The sequence below is a fragment of the Lottia gigantea genome (assembly GCF_000327385.1).
Source record: "Lottia gigantea unplaced genomic scaffold LOTGIsca_70, whole genome shotgun sequence".
NCBI lineage: Eukaryota > Metazoa > Mollusca > Gastropoda > Lottiidae > Lottia > Lottia gigantea.
In genome coordinates this window covers 211,827-232,852 of record NW_008710371.1, presented here as the reverse complement: position 1 = coordinate 232,852, position 21,026 = coordinate 211,827, and the positions used below count along the sequence as shown (strand labels likewise).

At 32.8% G+C, this 21,026-nt stretch overlaps 1 protein-coding gene across 1 annotated transcript in view; it reads right to left on the bottom strand.

Moving 5' to 3' along the window:
• LOTGIDRAFT_130700 (hypothetical protein) overlaps positions 1–7,077 on the bottom strand; it is a gene marked incomplete at both ends in the record, with an annotated part of 12,347 nt that extends 5,270 nt beyond the window's left edge. The window contains 8 exons of the mRNA XM_009065731.1: positions 640–777; positions 1,455–1,516; positions 2,053–2,158; positions 3,240–3,404; positions 4,124–4,186; positions 5,040–5,194; positions 5,240–5,265; positions 6,998–7,077. Of these exons, the coding sequence (XP_009063979.1) occupies positions 640–777; positions 1,455–1,516; positions 2,053–2,158; positions 3,240–3,404; positions 4,124–4,186; positions 5,040–5,194; positions 5,240–5,265; positions 6,998–7,077 (795 nt within the window). The remainder of the gene's footprint in view (positions 1–639; positions 778–1,454; positions 1,517–2,052; positions 2,159–3,239; positions 3,405–4,123; positions 4,187–5,039; positions 5,195–5,239; positions 5,266–6,997) is intronic.
• Positions 7,078–21,026: the final 13,949 nt, after the last annotated feature.

Here is a 21,026-nt window from a genome sequence, read left to right as displayed (position 1 = left end):
TAATTGATGCTATCAGCGTCCCTGATACACATAAAGGGATTACAGGAACCACAGACGTCTGATTGAAAATTAGAATGGTGTAAATTGATGCTATCAGTGTCCCTGATATACATCAAAAATTTAGAAAACCTCTTTACAATCCCTTTAACAAGAACCACAGACGTCTGATTGAAAATTGGAATGATGTAAATTGATGCTATCAGTGTCCCTGATACACATAAAAAATTTAGAAAACCTTTTTACAATCCCTTTAACAAGAACCACAGACGTCTGATTGAAAATTAGAATGGTGTAAATTGATGCTATCAGTGTCTCTGATACACATAAAAAAGTTAGAAAACCTGGAAAATTGGAATAGAACATTACAATCAAGCGCTGGGATTATATGCAGCAAACAATTCCAGAGAGAGAAGAACTTTGATTGGCCATCCTTCACCATTTATGGAGGTTGATTTTAATCTTGAATATATGTAAATAGTCTATAGAAATACTAGAAATGTACGAAAATCACATAATTCCTTTAAATATATCTCAAACTAGTAATTTCGCTCTCTTTTTTTCTTTCACTAAGAAACTATATTAAAATTCAGACCAGAAGAGACTGTATCTATGGTCGGAGCCCAGGAACAATTTTTTTACCTTTAATAGTTCTTGAGCTGTCGCTCGTTGTTCAGGATTCTTGATCAAACATTTACTGACGAAATCTATAAATTCAGGAGACCACTTGTCTGGTTTTCGGAAAGATGGCGGTGGTTTCGTGGGAATCATAAATATTGCCTGAAATTATTTCCAAAGATAGTTTAGTCTTCATCTTAACAATGTCAAGCTATCACGAACTTCATACTTATACCTTGACTACAATAGCCACCTTTCTTGTATCTTCACAATGTCAAGCTATTACAAACTTCATACTTATACCTTGACTACAATAGCCACCTTTCTTGTATCTTCACAATGTCCAGCTATCACGAACTTCATACTTATACCTTGACTGCAATATTCACCTTTCTTGTCTCTTCACAATGTCAAGCTATTACAAACTTCATACTTATACCTTGACTACAATAGCCACCTTTCTTGTATCTTCACAATGTCCAGCTATCACGAACTTCATACTTATACCTTGACTGCAATATTCACCTTTCTTGTATCTTCACTATGTCAAGCTATTACAAACTTCATACTTATACCTTGACTACAATAGCCACCTTTCTTGTATCTTCACAATGTCCAGCTATCACGAACTTCATACTTATACCTTGACTGCAATATTCACCTTTCTTGTATCTTCACAATGTCAAGCTATTACAAACTTCCTCCAATACCTTGACTACAATAGTCACCTTTCTTGTCTCTTTACAATATCAAGTTATTATGAACTTCATACTTGGTCCGTGTAGAGTTAATGAAACGAAATGAAACTGAAAGAAGACTAGAAGATATTAAATACTGACCCTCATGGGATGGATATCTCCATACGGAGGTTTACCTTCTGCCATTTCTAATGCTGTTATTCCTGTAATATAAAACAATATATATAATCTGATGTCTTAATTTAATTACACCAAACTATCCTTCGTATTATATCAGTAGCCACTACACTAAGTCAAGGGCAATAACTCCCAAACTGTTCATCCGAATAATACCAATTTCGAACTTGACCGAGATCTCATCAATATATACATGCATACCAAGTTTCATCAAGATCAGATAAAAACTGTAGTCTTTATCATGTCTACAAGAAATGTGAACAGAATGACCTTAAAGCCAGTAAAAAAGATTGGGGTCAACAAAGTACTAGTCTTTCTATCAAACATGACAGGTTTTCCCCTGTCCATTTTGATGCAGAATGCTTCCATCTTTAACATGCACAGTCAGGTCTTGTTTTATTGTCTGATCTGAATGAGATTTTGATAGCCTATTACATCTTTAACATGAACAGTCAGGTCTTGTTTTATTCTCTGATCTGAATGAGTTTTGATAGCCTATTCCATCTTTAACATGCAGTCAGGTCTTGTTTTATTGTCTGATCTGAACGAGATTTATACTTACCTAGACTCCAAATATCTGCTACACAATCATATCCTATTTCTTGTATAACTTCTGGTGCCATCCAATAGGGGGTTCCAATCACTGTATTACGCTTGGCCATAGTGTCCTACAATATTAAATAGAATTAACTCTATAAAGAGGTTTCTTATGTATATCAGGGACACTGATAGCATCAATTTGTACCATTCCAATTTTCAATCAGACATCTGTGGTTCTTGTTAAAGAGATTGTAAAAAGGTTTTCTTAATTTCTTATGTGTATCAGGGACACTGATAGCATCAGACGTCTGTGGTTCCTGCAATTCCACTAAAACTAAGTGTTTGATGATGTCACTAATCACAAAATATGCTTTATCACATAAGGCCTTTCGTAGCCTAATAAAAATTAGACCAAACTTTTGTTCCGTTTTTATATTAGCTTCTATTTTTAATATAGCCACTTCAGTTAGGGTCTAAAGACAGCCCTCTTGAACGTTAGACATATTGACCTTTTGACTTAACTGGATGACTTCACATAAGGCCCTTCACGATTAGTGATGTCATCAAACACTTAGTTTTTGTAGAATTGCAGGAATCACAGACATCTGATTGAAAATTAGAATGATGTAAATTGATGCTATCAGTGTCCCTGATACACATAAAATTTTAAGAAAACTTCTTTACAATCTCTTTAAAGCTATTGTAAGCAAGTGTTCTGAACGGACGTCTAATAATGAAATGGGTTTTTGTACAAAAATCACATAATTCCTTCAAATATACCTCAAATTTCACTTTCTATTTCTATAGATGTCTTTTCTATATATGACAGTGTCTCAAGAAAAGACGAGTCATCATTTTAACATTCCTATTTGAAAGCTCAAATATCGACTGTGAGCTGTGAACACTATTACTGATTAGTTTAGCTCAAACATTAAGGGCCATATGCAGCGCTCGTACTTTACCTAAACTTTGACTAAAGTTAGACTTAAGTCGAACTTTAGGTATGCACCAGTCGATCTTTACGAAAGTCGTGCTTAAATTTGACTATCAAATGTAGAAAATGAAAGCCTTAATCCTAACTTTGTTAAGTTCGACTTTAGCCAAAGTTCAACTTTAGTCAAGGTATAAGAGCGCTGCATACGACCCTAACTGTTTGTGATTAACACCTGGGTATTCTATGTTGAAAGTGAAACAGGAGATATTACTTACAGTCAGTTGACCAGCCACACCAAAATCAGCTAACTTAGCATGCCCATCAGAATTGAGTAGAATATTACCAGCTTTAATATCTCTGTGTATTTTACGTCGGGAATGGAGATAATCTAATCCTTTCAACGTGTAAGATAAAACAGTGGCAATCTCAGTCTCGTTCAGCTGAAAAAGGGAATAATAGTGCAAGTAAAATAGTGAAAAAACACAATGAAGTGTATTTTTATGTGCCCTTCACATTTTAGGATTGTACGTAGATTTTTTTGCGTTCATTGGTTGATGAACGCAGAATTTTCATGTGTTAATTTGAATGAACGCAAAAAAATCTACATTTAATCCTTATATTTACATTGGGTAGTGTTCGGAATCTATCACCGTACTTGTAAAGATAAAAATATTGCCATCATTATTGTCAGAAAAGTGGGAAAAAACAGCAACATAACTCCTGTCAATTAACTTTAAGCCCCGCCCCTTTGTTGTTAGGTTGACGTATGAATACACATTAACACAAATAAAATAGTCCAAGGTCTTTTTTAACAAATGAATGAAAAACATTAGAAAGTTCTTCAATAAAAGAAACAAATAAGTTAGTTATTCAACACGGACTCTGAAACCGAGATTTGTTCCATAGTCATGTTTATTTTTAGTTAAAAGTTTTTGTGTATTCATACGCCACATCCCGTGTTGTTATAGGAGATGATGTCATGATGATGTCGTCAGTGATTACTAAGGAAATGTGTCCACAAGTCCATATTGTTTAGTTCTTCCATTAGAATTTTGTTAACAAAGATACTTGTTGTCAAGGTATTAGACAGAGTTTGTAAGAGCTAGACATTGTGAAGATGGTTTTACTCATAGAGAGAAAAAAAACTCCAAGAACTTACAGTTTTATTCCTGATTCTCATGATGTCTGAGAGTGAACCGGCACCACAATATTCCATTACAATCTAAAAATAGAAAACAATATCAAACATTATATTTTCACAGACGCGAAGTTATTCCAAGATTATCAGTATTGTCTAGAAGCGGATATTCCAATTTAAATTTGATTTACAAACAAAATTCATTCTAAGATAAAGATAGAGGACCACGGCTTGCGGATGGTAAATATTCAAGATTTTGGGGCAAGGGCAATAACTCTGCTTCTAGCGGTCGAAAATAGCTCAAATTCGAAATTGATCTTCGTTTTATGAATATGTTTACACATACCGAATTTCATTTGATTCCATCAAAAAATCTAGTTTTTAGAGCGTTTACAAGCAAATGTTGACAATGGTGCCGACAATATACGTCCACATAGAGAGATGTATACTAGTTGTATAAAGGCTTGCTAGTAATTTTTGTTGAAACCTCTAGAATAAGTTGGAGATTTCTCTACAATTAGGTGCTGATTTTGGTGAAATCAGTAGAGTTTTCCAAAACAAACCAAAATACATAGTGACTGTAAAGGGTTTAGAAGGGCCTTTTAAAAAATGAAATGAAATGGAGTTTTACATCCTACTTTTCTGCACCATGTGGGCTAATGAAGAAGGGCAACGCCATGCAGGGTACATTTTGCCAGGACAGCAGCATTAGCCTGCTCTTTTTTTCAATTTCTAACTGTCGAGGGATCTTTAACCTGCACAGCCTGTAGCATGAGGGTCCTATCTGAACGACTAGACGCTTTTTCAGCCTCTCTTATGCTGGGATTGAACTCTCGACCATCAGGTTAGCGAGCAAGTGTCTAACTCACTGAGCCACTGCGGCGCCCGTAGGGCCTTTTAAAATCAAAACCTGAGAAGCAATAAAACTGAATCTTACCCATAAGTCTGTGTTCTTGAAATAACTGCCGTAATATTTGACAATAAAGGGACTATCACACTGTTGCATGATGGATATTTCTTTGATAATTTCCTGTAAATCTGTATCGATAGGCACCATCTTTATAGCTAGGTACTGATCGCCATCCACATCATCTTCATTTTCATTAGAGTTATCTCCCTTATCCCCATCTTTATAACGGGCTTTAAAAACACTGCCATATGACCTTTAGTCCAAAGAAAATTCACATCTCATGTTTTGTATTAAGAATTATTAAGTTAAAAGAACACTACCACTTAGAATGGACATAAAATTTAAAGTCACAAACTTGGTCAATAAGTGTATATATTCATCAGTGGACTGGTGTCATAATTATACAACAGAATCTCTCTTTATGATGATAAACTAAGTAATTATTTTACAAGAAGTTTTATTGATAATTACTTAGTTTTATGAGTGATTACTTAGTTTTATGAATTATTACTTAGTTTAATGAATTATTACTTAGTTTAATGAATTATTACTTAGTTTTATGAATTAGTACTTAGTTTAATGAATTATTACTTAGTTTAATGAATTATTACTTAGTTTAATGGATTATTACTTAGTTTTATGAATTATTAATTAGTTTAATGAATTATTACTTAGTTTTATGAATTATTACTTAGTTTTATGAATTATTACTTAGTTTAATGAATTATTACTTAGTTTAATGAAATATTACTTAGTTTTATGAATTATTACTTAGTTTTAGTTTAATGAATTATTACTTAGTTTAATGAATTATTACTTAGTTTAATGGATTATTACTTAGTTTAATAAATTATTACTTAGTTTTATGAATTATTACTTAGTTTAATGAATTATTACTTAGTTTAATGAATTATTACTAAGTTTTATGAATTATTAATTAGTTTAATGAATTATTACTTAGGTTTATGGATTTATTGGATTATAGATAGAGTTATGATACAAGGTAAGTCCAACTGATGAATATATAGACTTATTGACCAAGTTTGAAATCTAAGAGTTAATATTCCTTTAAGATTAGACAATCTAACAACTTTTGCAACAAAGGTTAGTCCCAACCAATCAATTTGTGTTATGTAAAACCTGTTTCTTGATGAAATAAAGCATTGTGGGATATCAAAACCTAAAGTAGAGCTATCTCATTGGTTTTTCTATCCCACAATTCCTTATTTCCTTAACATAACGAAATTTGATTGGTTAAAAATGCTACCTTTGGGACTAACCTTTAGTAGAAAGTTTGTTAGATTACAATGTAGATTAAAATATATCAGAAAATTAAATTTATCAGATTGACATTGACAAAATTTCAATGAATATTTAAAATGTATAGTCTTGACATTTATGTAAAAATTTCATATTTCAAAGAATTATTGATTAGATATTGATGAACATTCATTATTATGTTCTTTGGTGTACTTGCATACAATTTTTTCCAAAAAAAAAAGCATTAGAAATTCAAAATAAGAAAAGCGTGCCCATGCCATGCTATCTATTGAAGGTTGAAAAATGAAAGAAAGCTTGCGAAACAAACCCATAAATTAACCTACATATTTTCTTGCTTTGAATCTGAATATTTTAAAGACTCAATGTTGAGTGAATTAAAGGGATTGTTAAAAGGTTTTCTAAATTTTTTACGTGTTTCAGGGACACTGATAGCATAGATTTACACCATTCTAATTTTCAATCAGATGTGGGCGAGTCTCACAATCCATTCAAACATGGCCTTTACTGACGTCTCTAAGGCAACATCACTTAAATACTTTTGTCACTTAAGCGTTAAATAAATGCAGGAACCACAGACGTCGTCGGACTGAAAACTTGAGGGGTACAAATTGTTGCTATCAGTGTCCCTGATACATGTAAAAGATTTAAAAAACACTCGGAAAAGTTTTTTTCAGATTGGGTCACAAGTTCATTTTGGTACGTACCCCTCACCAAGCTTTTGGAGAATATCAAAAACTTCTTCAGGGGGACGGGTCAAATTTTCTTCTGTTAACCTCTTCAATTTACCAGTACTTATACTAGAGTCAAAACAAGAAAGAAAGCATGCAATATCTACCAGGCAACAGACGGAAGATTAATTCACTGCAGTTTATGTTCAAGTGGAAATCTTAGCTAATTTACCAAAAGGTCATTTCACAATGTCAAGCTTCTACGAACTTGATAGTAAAGTAAGCTAGTAAATACAGCTAGTAAATACAGCTAGTAAATACAGCCAATCAGAGACCCCGACAGAAAATCTGTAAACTGTAAGTCATAATATATACAGTCTTTCTGTCAAGGGCTCTCATTGGTTGTATTTGCTAGCTTACAATCCAATCAAATCCCTGCATTCCGTGAAAGAAGAAAAGTGGCTATTGCAGTCAAAGTATAAGACAAATGTATCAAGCAAATGATGTCAGGTAATGCTTCCAGACATGAAAACTTGAAAAGTCATTTTTGAAAACTTGGTCATGTAAAATATAGTCTGGTCTAGGATTTGGAACTGCAATGAATTTGAGAGCAAAATTCAGCAAAATTAAAGAATTGTCATTGTTAATCAAAACACTTTCTTTAGCTAGAATTCAGTTCTTTTAGCAGAATTAAAGGGATGTCTCCCGTAACGGGCATTCAGGGTGTTAAATCGAGCTCTACAAGCAAAATGCAATCTCATTCTACAATCAATTATTCCGTTTCAAAGCCTGTTGCAAACTAGGGTTATCTGCAGAGAAAAATTATTTAAGTGTTGGCTGAGTTGATAGCTTGCTATGTGTGGCTAATTTTTTACCTCAAGCAGATAATGGACGAGGTATGACGTCTGGTGGGAGGTAATCAATACAGGAGAAAACACAAATAGTCAATATTAGGGCCGCAATGATTCTTGAAGTTGCGATTCAATAAACTATACGATACTCATCCAACGATACGATTTATTACGATAATTATCATCATTCATTTATTAGAGAAGAAAAGAGAAAAAATAGTAGAAAATTGTAAAATTACTAACAAGTTTGTCACGATTAAACACTTGAGATCATTTAAAAGTAAGAAATGAATTTTTGCAAATTTTGATGTGAAATTCATACTTGGAAAATGAAAACATGACACAATTACTTATACACACAAGAATTCTATGTTATTTGTTATTAATGGGGGCTACGAATTAATCGTGCTGATAAATCACGTTTATTTTCATCCAACGCAATGCATCGATAAGAAGGAAAGAATTGCGGTTAATCGGTTCATTATTGCAGCCCTAGTGAATAAGCTACGCGATTTCGATTCTAGTTTCTTCTGTATAGACAATCTCCCACTGGACATGACACCAGACCTCGTCTAATGTATAAGCACACACAGAAATGAAATGAAATGAATGGAGTTTTACATCCTACTTTTCTGCACCATGTGGGCTAATGAAGACGGGCAATGCCATGCATTGGCCTGCTCTTTTTGGATTTCCAACTATCAAGGGATCTTTAACGTGCACAGTCTGTAGCACGTTGTCCCATCCGAGCGACTAGACGCTTTTTCCATGTCAGCCCCTCTTACCTGCATCACTGACAGGGGGAAACAGGGTTGAAAAATCCGACCTATGCTGGGATTGAACCCTCGACCTTCCGGTTAGCGAGCATGCGTCTAAATCACTGAGCCACCGTGGCTCCCTAAGCACACACAGAGAGAGCTATCATATCAGTGAAAAAACATTCATAAACTACATTAATCTCAGCAGATAACTCTGGTTTCAGGCAGGCTTAAGAGCAGAAAGGAAATTCCTCTAAATTTCAATAAGAGAAAGTCTAGTAGCTATAGGACAAGTGACTCAGATCGTGTGAAATTAATTCTTAAAGGGATTGTAAAGAGATTTTCTGAACTTTTGATGTATATCGTGGACAATGACAGCATCAATTTGCATCATTCTGATTTTCAGTTAGATGCCTTGAGTCTGTAATTCTACGTAAATTAAGCATTTTAAGACATAGCTCTTGCAAAAGCTGTTAGATATCATTAGTTCTAAGCTTTCAGGATATATTGGCGTCATATTGTTAATCTATAATTACAGGAACCACAGACATCTGGTTGACAATTGAAATGATGCAAATTGATACAATCAGTGTCCCCAATCATGATCCCCTTGATGTTCTGTCAATGATAATAAAATATGGGCAATGTGGAGCAAATAGTTTCAATGTATGTAAAAAACATAAAAAAAGAAGGCTTCCAATGGCACAAATGTAAACAAATCCATTTATCTGTTCATGAAAGACTTCTGCTTGAATAGTTTTGAACGAAGGACTGCTTACTTATAGCGATGTTCCTGTTGTCGGCGACAATCAATTATTGGTTGTCGTCCAGCGATGTTACTAATCGATTCTCAACTCAAAGTCAGTGATGTCGGCAAACCATATAAAAAGTCAGTCATGTTGTTTTTTGTTGATAATATAAAATTTCTGATAATCAATTCAACTTATTTGATTAGGTGACTAAAACTATGAGATCCTGATAATTTCCCACACCTTTGATTAATTTTTCTCCAGGACGAGTCTTAGATTCAGCACAGAAACAAATGAGGCATGATTTATAAAGCCTTAAATAAGTACATGTTCATTAAATGGGGCGTGTTTCGATTATTAATCGATTACATAATCAATTATGCCTCTCCGATTATTTCGATTAATTGATCATTATTTACATTTGACTGCCCATCACTCCTTACTTATAACTCTGGTGTACTCTTTATTAGAAATCAATCAATTAGTACTCGCCAAGGAGATTTTTTCTTGTTTTGGAAAATAGTCAACTTCCATGAGCAAAACGCCATTACACTTATACAAACTTTTTGTGCGGGACTGTCATGTAATGGCGTTTTGCTCATGGAAATGAAACGAATGGAGTTTACGTCCTACTTTTCTGCACCATGTGGGCTAATGAAGACGGGCAACGCCATGCAGGGTGCAATGAGGGAAATTTTGCCAGGACAGCGGCATTAGCCTGCTCTTTTTCGATTTCCAACTGTTGAGGGATCTTTAACGTGCACAGTCTGTAGCACACGGGACCTCGGTTTATTGTCCCATCCAAACGACTAGATGCTTTTTCCATGTCAGCCCCTCTTACCTGTATCACTGACAGGGGGAAACCGGGTTGAAAAATCTGAAGGTATTATCTCGACCTATGCCGGGATTGAACCCTGGATCTTCAGGTTAGCGAGCAAGCGTCTAACTCACTGAGCCACCGTGACTCCTGTTTTGCTCATGGAAGTCAAGTACTAGTTGATTAATGATATTTTAAACATTGACTGCTATTTTCTCCACATTGCCCTATTTTATTAATACTGAAGATGAAGTTCAAGGACCTGTGTCTCAACACACATAAAAACAAGTTAGAAAATCTCTTTACAATCTGTTTAAAAATGAAGGTGAAATAATACTCTATAATATAACAAGAAATCCAAACGAGGAATGTCCTTTCTGAAGATTTCCTCTCTACAAAAATGGTTGAAAAGTGTTTCTAAAATTCCCCAAATAAAAAGGTTTGAAAACAAAGCAGCAGACACAAGGCAGAGTTTGGTATTTTTCTTACCCTCGACCTATTTTACATATTATATCAAAGACTTCATCAGGTTGGCGTGACAAATGGTCATCACTTAATTTCTTGACACTAGACACACTGCTCCAACAGAGAAAAACAATAAACTTACGTATCATTGAGAGAGTATAGACTCAGTTTTCCTAGCTACCTTAAAGATATACTATGTCTAAGAATTAACATAGAATTTAAGAATTTTAAACTTGGTCAATAAGAGGATATATTCATCAGTAGATATACCTGGTGTCATAAATAACATAACAGGATCCTTATATAATCCCATAAAACAAAAAAACTTAGTAAGTATCCATAAATATGCAATTTACTATTGAAAAACGCTTAGTTTTATGAATTTTACAGGGATTCTGTTGTAACTTTATGACACCAGGTAAGCTAACTGATGAATATAGACTAATATTGACCTTTTCCAGAACTTAAATTTGATATTCATTCTAAGACGTAGTATCACTTTAAATTGTGGTTCACTCAGTCTCTGCTGTGTGTAATGTCAAATGGAACAATCAGAGGGCAGAGATTTGCTCCACTAGAAAAAGGCTTGTACCCACAATTTGTACCTCCATTTCTTTTCTAACAAATCGAACAAGTGGTTGTCTAGCAAGATACGCCCACTTTCCTGATACATTTTCAGTATATCAAGGGCAGTCATCTATCTGTGTCAAATCATACCAAAAATTTGTGCAATATATTGTTGATTTAAACAAACACACATTATTTAATAAAATTCTGACATAAACTGTCACCTCTATCGAGTTAACAAGTCAACAAATTTTATGTGTTTTTACTAAGTCAAGGGCAATAACTCAAAGCTTTTAATCGAAAAATTGTCAATTTCAATCTTGACTAAGATCTCATCATTATAAATATTCACACCAAATGTCATTTAAATCGGATGAAAACTGTTGTGTCAATTTTAGAATAATAGTCCAAATCTAAGATTTTCTTATTTATTTTCAAGAACAAGGGCAATAACTCATATAATCTAGTTATCAATTCATGGAGGATAAGAAACAATTTCATCACAATTCATTGACAGCTGTGAAATCTAGAGTGTTTACAAGCTAAAAATTAAACAAGTTTGCATGAAATACTAAATATTTTGCGTTTTTTTTTTATTTTCAATAGGGTTCATCCTTGGTTGATTACGAACACTCACATCAAGTTTCATCAAAATCCGCCAAGAATTGCGCCTTCTAGGGTATTTAAGGACGGACAGACAGACATGGGTAACGCCAATATACGCCCCCGATAACAAACAGTAACAAACCTGAACAGATTAACCAAATCGGTAACACAAATTTATTCATATACTGATCATGAACTATCTTCATTATAAAGGAGTTCTGATTAGGAATTTTTTCTATTTCCCTATTTGGTACGGTTAATAAAGAAACTGATACGTCAATGTCAATGTTAGTCAAACAGATGTCAGCTGGTGTAGAGACAGAAAAAATATACCCTGTTAAATGGGGACATTCCACATCTCCGCAGGTGCAGTGATTTTAAACATATTTAGATACCTCAGATCTCCAAAACCCAGGTATATTTGGAAAGTTGAATATATTTGTAGTTCAGTCATACCATCATTTTCTCCCTACACCATTTATGTCACGTCTCCGGTTCCATCAAAGTTTTTTTTTGGCAAAACTGATCTAGCATCGGCCATTTAAAACTGCGTGCGGAGTCAAAAGTTCAAAGGTCACATAGTCATGTGATACTAACAAAACGAAAGTTACGGTGATGCCCAACACTAATTTACAATCATCTTAAAGATAATTCAATATTATGTTAGAGAAAACTCATCTTTGGAGGTGTGGAAAACCCCTTTTAACAGGGTCTTTTTTCTTCTGACTCTACTCCAGCTGGCAGCTGTCAATTTTGATTAGAATTCAATTCATCATAAAAATATTGTTAACGATATACAGTAAGCTTTCTAGTATTGGTACATTTTATTTTTTGTTACCAATTTCGTCACATATTTTAGTGTTACCATTTTGGTTGATCAGTTTGATAAGGTTTGATAGTTTGACTGGCTATCATTCTTTTCAGAAATATTATTTCACCAATTTGATATTTCTAAGACTGTAGCCTACAGTGTAGGCCTAAACCCTAATGGGTGTCAATATTTTCCACTGATCCAACTTGTCAACAGCTACCTGGCTCAGCTCTGCTAGGCGACTGTCTATAACTGGCTTAGAAAACAGCTTACAAGTTTAAATTCAGGCAAAAATATCCAAATATTTTCTTTTTTTCAGACAAGATATCATATTTAAATTCATTTCCTGTGGGCTTACTTGTTCTTATCTTTCTAGACTAATCGTTTTCTTTACAACTTTCTCGTTAAGTTTTCAAAAATTCTAAATGATTGAAAATATAGAAGAATGTATTCTCACATACCTTTGATTTGACATTTTATTTTAGGTTACTCCTTGATTTGGATTAATTTCTAAAAAATTACGATCATTTTCCTCTGTTTTCAACATGAACCGGAAGTACCTAGTAGTGACCTCTCGTGAAAACCTGCGCACGACGAATCGGACCAAGGTCACATCGGACCATTGTCACATCGGCCTAGACATATCGGGCAATTTATAGTTGGGACCAGTGCATGACAAACCCGTCATCAGTAAGGGGATTAAAGGGACAGATGCGCCACTTTGGGGTTGATTTTAGATCTTGAATGTATGTAAATAGTAAAATTACATCATGTGTGTGTGGAAGTTCTTGAGACTCTGTGATATATAGAAAAGACATCTATAGAAATAGTGAGTAAAATTCCTAGTTAAGATATTTTTTTAAAGGAAGGAGCATTTGTCCCTCACCGCCCTAGAAAAATGGTTTTCAGCCTCGACGGTTGTCTCCCCATTGAGTCCGTCTGTCTAAAATCTAGAGCATTTACCAGGCAACAACATGGCTACCGACAAAAGGCCTACATATAAAAAATAAGGCAAGAAAGATTTTAATTCACTCTTTATATATATATCTTTATAATTTTACTTCAAAATCCATGAAAATATCTCATCCAGAAAAAAATGCGTTAAAAATTTTACAAAATCAAAAAAGACATAACAAACCAAGATAGTTGGTTATTGGTTAAAAATCTATTATATTCATACATCGAAAAGAACGAAGGGTAACAATTGGCTAGCTTGCATTAAAGTCATACAGTAGTCGAAATATTAACTTTATAGAAAATAGAGCTCAATTTCAGCAAAAATTCGGAAAACAAAAGGTCATCAATAAATTCTAATCTTGGTTAGAAGGCATCATCACAATGTCAAGCGATTAAAGGGATTGTAAAGAGGTTTTCTAGCCTTTTTATGTGCATCAGGGACACCTGTGACTTCTATTTGAGACATTTCAATTCCTTGTCGGATGCCTGTGGTTCCTGCAATTCCAGCATGTGTTAACTGGAAATGACACAGCTCCAGTACGAGAGTTCATAACCAACCTAACACCAGACCATAATAACATAATAATATATGTTATCTCCCCTTACAAGATGGCTGCATTTCTAACTAAAAATTGTCGACTCATTCACATTTTGTTTCACTGTCGCCTTACATAACTCTTTACTACCTCTAATATTGTTTAGTTTTAACAGAATGGAAGAGTTGTATGATATTTGTGAAAATCAGGGCGCTAAATATCCATATTTATGATAAAATGGCCTGTTTTGAAAACAGTGATGCGATCATTTGGTAAATCAAGTTAGTCCAGTTGTTGTAGTAATTTCTTGATATCAATAAGAGGCCTAGACAGAAAGACTTTTAAAGATGGGTTCCCTTATTTTCATTTATGAAAATGAAAATGCTAATACTTATATGAATAGAAAGTAGATGTGTTCTAATGATTTGGAAAAATACCAGTTTGTCTCACATGTCCATAATTAATTCATAATTAGCTAAATTAGAAGAGAATTACCAGCAGAATTTCAATGAGTGACCGATCAAGAAAGGTCAAAAAGTCTTTTTTTGTTTATCCAGACTGTACATACATGGACATTTATGATTGGTTAAAACTCTTAATTATATGCAATAAGAACATAATGATATGATTAAGAATACATGATAACTCATTAGAAACACAAATTAATCAAATACCTTGCTTAATTTGACACTAAAAAAATAAGGAAACCCATCTTTAAAGAATTCATTGTGTTTACAGTCTTTATGTCGAGAGCTCTGATTGGCTGTAATCACTCGTGTATAATCCAATCAAATTGATAAATTTAAAACTTGTGAGTAACAAGGAAAGTGGCAAGGTATAAGACAGAGTTGTATAAAGCTATAACAGGAAATACAAAATACACAATCCATGTACAGGCAAATTAAGAATACTAAATAGTTGATCGAATTCATCTTGTTTCTGAAGAACAAAAGTTCTAGTTCATTATAAGACTAAAAATACACAACCTGTCAACAGACAAAATAATAACAGTCAGTTGAACTCAAGGTGTAGACAAGCTACGATATTTTTGCAAATTCAGATACAATTCAAATCATAAATACACCCCGTTCACTTTCGATGCAATTCAAATCATAAATACGCCCCGTTCACTTTCGATACAATTCAAATCATAAATACGCCCCGTTCACTTTCGATACAATTCAAATCATAAATACGCCCCGTTCACTTTCGATACAATTCAAATCATAAATACACTGTTCATATTTTTGATTTGAATCATCCCTGGATCTGCATTGATAGATTTGACATTACTTCAAACTTGTCATCCATGATCTGAAAAAATTGATATACAACACATGTTCTAGGTCTTCAAAGTAATCAACCAATCAAATGCTCTGTGCAGTAAGGGATTTACTGACAGTGGCAGCCTAAATATATAAGTGTTTTTGATTGGTTAGCATGACTTTTTTGATCGAATACGTTTAAAACAGTCATTTGTCAGATAATGAAATAATATACTTCACAAACAATTTCAGCGATGAAAGTTGACATGCCCAATAGCAAAGTGGTATCCTGTGTACCTTGACAGCAACAGCCACAACAATACTTAATAATAATGAAAGCACAGCTCAAATTCATAGACTTAAGACTCTGGGAAAGATTTTCCCAGTTGACAATATGATACGAATTATTGAAAAAATACTGGATTACAGATTACAGCTGATTACTTAGAAATTTGTAATCAATTACAGCTGATTACTTGAAAAATTTTAAACAATTACAACTGATTACTTAAATATTTGTAATTAATTACAGCTGATTACTTAAATATTTGTAATCAATTACAGCTTATTACTTGAAATTTGTAATCGATTACAGCTGATTACTTGAAATTTGTAATTGATTACAGCTGATTACTTCAATATTTGTAATTGATGACAGCTGATTACTTAGAAATTTGTTATTGATTACAGCTGATTACTTAGAAATTTGTAATCAATTACAGCTGATTAATTAAATATTTGTAATCGATTACAGCTGATTACCTAATTATTTGTTATTGATTACAGCTGATTACTTAATTATTTGTAATTGATTACAGCTGATAACCTAAATATTTGTAATTGATTACAGCTGATTACTTAAATATTTGTAATTGATTACAGCTAATTACTTAATTATTTGTAATTGATTACAGCTGATTACTTAATTATTTGTAATTGATTACAGCTGATTACTTATATATTTGTAATTGATTACAGCTGATTACTTGAAATTTGTAATTGATGACAGCTGATTACTTGAAATTTGTAATTGATGACAGCTGATTACTTAATTATTTGTTATTGATTACAGCTGATTACTTAAATATTTGTAATTGATTACAGCTGATTACTTGAAATTTGTAATTGATGACAGCTGATTATTTAAATATTTGTAATTGATTACAGCTGATTACCTAATTATTTGTAATTGATGACAGCTGATTACTTAAATATTTGTAATCGATTACAGCTGATTACCTAATTATTTGTTATTGATTACAGCTGATTACTTAATTATTTGTAATTGATTACAGCTGATTACTTAATTATTTGTAATTGATTACAGCTGATTACTTAAATATTTGTAATTGATTACAGCTGATTACTTCAATATTTTTAATCGATTACAGCTGATTACTTGGAAATTTGTAATCAATTACAGCTGATTACTAGAAAATTTGTAATCAATTACAGCTGATTACTAGAAAATTTGTAATCAATAAAACATGACAAGTCTGAGGATCATTGGTGAAGGAGGTTGTAAAAACAATATATAATTGAAATTACAAAAGCACAGACCAAGGGGGAAATTCAGTTGGTGTATATTTCTATATGTATAAAATATTATGGCTATATGTAGAGATATTATGATAAACAAACAAATAAACAAATATAACATCAAACAAAATCAAATAAATAACAACAATGGATCATTGGGATCTACATATATTCTATCTTCACAATACCTTGACATCAATAGGCACTTTTCTCTTTTGAAAATTGTAATAAGCAAGCTTTAAAGATGGGTTCCCTTGAAAATGAAAATGCTAATACTTATATGAATAGAAAGTAGAGGTGTTCTAATGACTTGGAAAAATACCAGTTTGTCTCACATGTCCATAATTAATTCATAATTAGCTAAATTAGAAGAGAATTACCAGCAGAATTCCAATGAGTGACCGATCAAGAAGGGTCAAAAAGCTTTTTTTTTTGTTTATCCAGACTGTACATACATGGACATTTATGATTGGTAAAACTCTTAATTATATGCAATAAGAACATAATGATATGATTAAGAATACATGATAATTCATTAGAAACATCAATTAATCAAATAGTTTGCTTAATTTGACACTAAAATAATAAGGAAACCCATCTTTAAGATATATGATTTATCTTCGAATTGAGACTAGAATATATAGCCAATCAAATGTCTTGTTATAAAACACAATTATAGAAATGGCGTCCACAATGGCAGAAACAAACTAGTTTACAGTCTTTCTATCCAGGGTTCTGATTGGCTGCATCAGCTAGCAAACAATCAAATCAAATCACAGCATTTACAAATTTTCATGACATAAGAAAAGCACCTAATAGTGTCAAGGTATAAGACAGAGTTTGTAATAGCTAGACATTGTGAAGATAAAACTATCCATGCCTTCAGTGGCAGTGACATATTTCACAAAAAACTACAGATATAGCCCTTATCACTTCACAATTTATACAAATACTGCATGAAGTTTGTCTACAAATGAAGTAAAAAATAACAGAAAAGTCAAAATTCAATTTTCCAGATAAACTTAGTTAAAAGAACATGGCTCAAGAAATAAATTTTAACTTGAGAATTGTAAAGTGGTTTTCTAAATTTTTTACGTGTATCAGGGACACTGAAAGCATCAATTTGTACCATTATAATTTTCAATCTGACGTCTGTGGTTCCTGTAATTCCCCTAAAACTAAAGTGTTTTATGATGTCAATATTGCACAAGCCCATTAGTCAGTTATTATAATCAGCTTTTGCGGCTGTGACGAACTATATACTTCATTGACACTTTTTTGTAAAAAGTTTTCATTTTCAAAAACGTTGTAAATTATACCTGAAAATATTTCTAAAGTATGTTGTTTATATCTATGTATCTACTTGATCAAACTGAAATTGTTTTAAAAGGGTTGATTAAAAACAGAGAGTACTAATTGTTAATTAAGCAGTTTGACCTAGTTTCAGTGTTTGGTTTTATAATGGCTTGATATTATTAGTTAAAATCTTTAGAATACGTAGAAGATATATTTCTCTACAATTAAGCGTTTATTTTACTCAAATCCGTACAATAGTTTTCTAACAGCTTTCAAAAAACATAACGAACTTAAAAACCTTACGTAATGTTTTTAAATATTTTTGGTGTTTAAAAATTAACGGCTGGATTTTTTTAGTTAAAACTTTCAGATACGTTAAAGGGTACATTTCTCTAGATTTTGGTTTATAGTTTACACGAATTTTAGCAACAAAAATTACTGATTGAAAATTAGAATGACGTAAATTGATACTATCAGTGTCCAGGATATACATAAAAAATTTAGAAAAACCTTTTTACAATCTCTTTAAAATCTTAGTTCCATAAATAAATCATTAAAAATTTAAAATAATTCCATTGAGTTTAATTAATATTAATATTCAGGTTTTAAATCAAAATTAATTTTAATATACAATATACAAACAGTAACAATAACAAAACAGGTTTGATTCAGTCCCGTTGCCAGGAGTGAATTGGTGCTGGGGCTCAGATTTTGAAGAATTAATAAATGCCAAGAGTCAGAGAACTCATTTCTGAGAATTTTGAGCTGCCAAAAACGTATCAAAATCTATATCTTTTTGATTTTGTACAAAAACACTGTAAATGAATCAATCTCTGCTGAACTGAAGAAGGTTTAGCTGGGTCTTAATTCTCACTTGCTGGGGCCCAGCCCCCACTGACCCTACCCTAATGGCCGAGCTACCTCGATAGAGAGGGCATGGTATGGTATTTTTTGCCAGCCATTCATGACTGAAGCACAAAATTGCTGGCAGATATGGTCAAATCTTGGTCATGAAATTATTTTCGACCAATGAAGTAGTAGGTTACTTGTAACTGCATTTAAGACAATGCATTTCATTGGTCAAAATAACTACCTTCACGAAGGGTCCAATCAAATACGACTTCTTCACCAATAAAACTGTGTTAAAGGGATTGTACAAAGGTTTTCTAGCCTCTTTATGTGTATCAAGGAAACTTTTGACTTCTATTTGAGACATTCCAATTCCTCGTCGGATGCCTGTGGTTCCTGCAATTCCAGAAAGAGTTAACCGGAAATGACACAGCTCCAGTACGAGAATTAGTAACCAACCTAACACCAGACCACAGTAATATAATAATATATGTTATCTCCCCTTACAAGATGGTGACAATTTTAAGTTAGAAATGCGGCCATCTTGTAAGTGGGGGGATAACACTGGATGAAGAATTGGAATGTACCAAATGGAAGTCAAAGGTCTCCCAGATACACATAAAGAGGCTAGAAAATCTCTTTACAATCCCTTAGAAGAATACATCCACAGCATCTGGCTATGTGAGAATTGATCAAAAATGATTCTGTTAAGTCATTGGACAAATTCAATGTTTTTTGTTGGATTGACTTAGACAATATACAGAGTCTGGTGTATTGAAACAGTAGAAAATAGTAGTAAGGAATCCTGTCTGCACCATGTTCAGTCCTGTACCTTGAGTGTACACTTGTTCTATACTCTACTGTATCCATCATCCTGGACACCTACATCATCTATTTCCACCTTAAAGATGGGTTCCCTTATTTTCATTTATGAAAATGAAAATGCTAATACTTATATGAATAGAAAGTAGAGGTGTTCTTATGACTTGGAAAAAATACCAGTTTGTCTCACATGTCCATAATTAATTCATAATTAGCTAAATTAGAAGAGAATTACCAGCAGAATTCCGATGAGTGACCGATCAAGAAAGGTCAAAAAGTCTTTTTTTGTTTATCCAGACTGTACATACACAGACATTTATGATTGGTTAAAACTCTTAATTATATGCAATAAGAACATAATGATATGATTAAGAATATATGATAATTCATTAGAAACATCAATTAATCAAATAGTTTGCTTAATTTGACACTAAAAAATATAAGGAAACCCAACTTTAAGACAGTTCAATTAGTACATCCTAGCAATAATGTATATTTTTCGATACAAACTAACATTTATCCAACCTAAAAATCAATCCAAATAAATATTTTGCTACAAAAGGGAACAAAGTAAGCAATGTCGCAAAGCATATTATAATTGAAAAATTTGATTTTCCGTAGCCATGGCAACCAACTGAATACATACCAGTAGCGCCAGTATATATATACACTCTAAATAAAATAGAATTATGTGTCTTTCTTTTTTTTCTTCTCTATTGTAATCGAACGAATTTCAACCACAGACGTTTCTAATGAAGTTATTTTAACCAATCAAGAAACATGCTTTGATAGGTTAAAATAACAATGACCAATTTAGTAATAGCCAAACCCAAAGTAGAGCAATATGACACTCTCTGCAGGTTAAACAATCCCACAATTCATTATGTTATCAACAAATGGATTCTATATGACAGTCTTTGACATATTAACTAGAACACAACTGTAGAAGGAAACTTGTCAGATTACAATCGAGACAAAAATATAAAAAAAGATAAGATTATGAATTGTAAATTGATAGATATACTAATGAAATGTTTTAAAACTGAAATTGGTTCAGGGTGTACATGCCATGAGAGATGGTGTTAGGGAGGGGTGGTAAAGGAATATTAATATTATTCAATCCACCAATTGCTCCTTGACGCGCCATACTTGCTGCTTGCATCTCCGACTCCCCTTC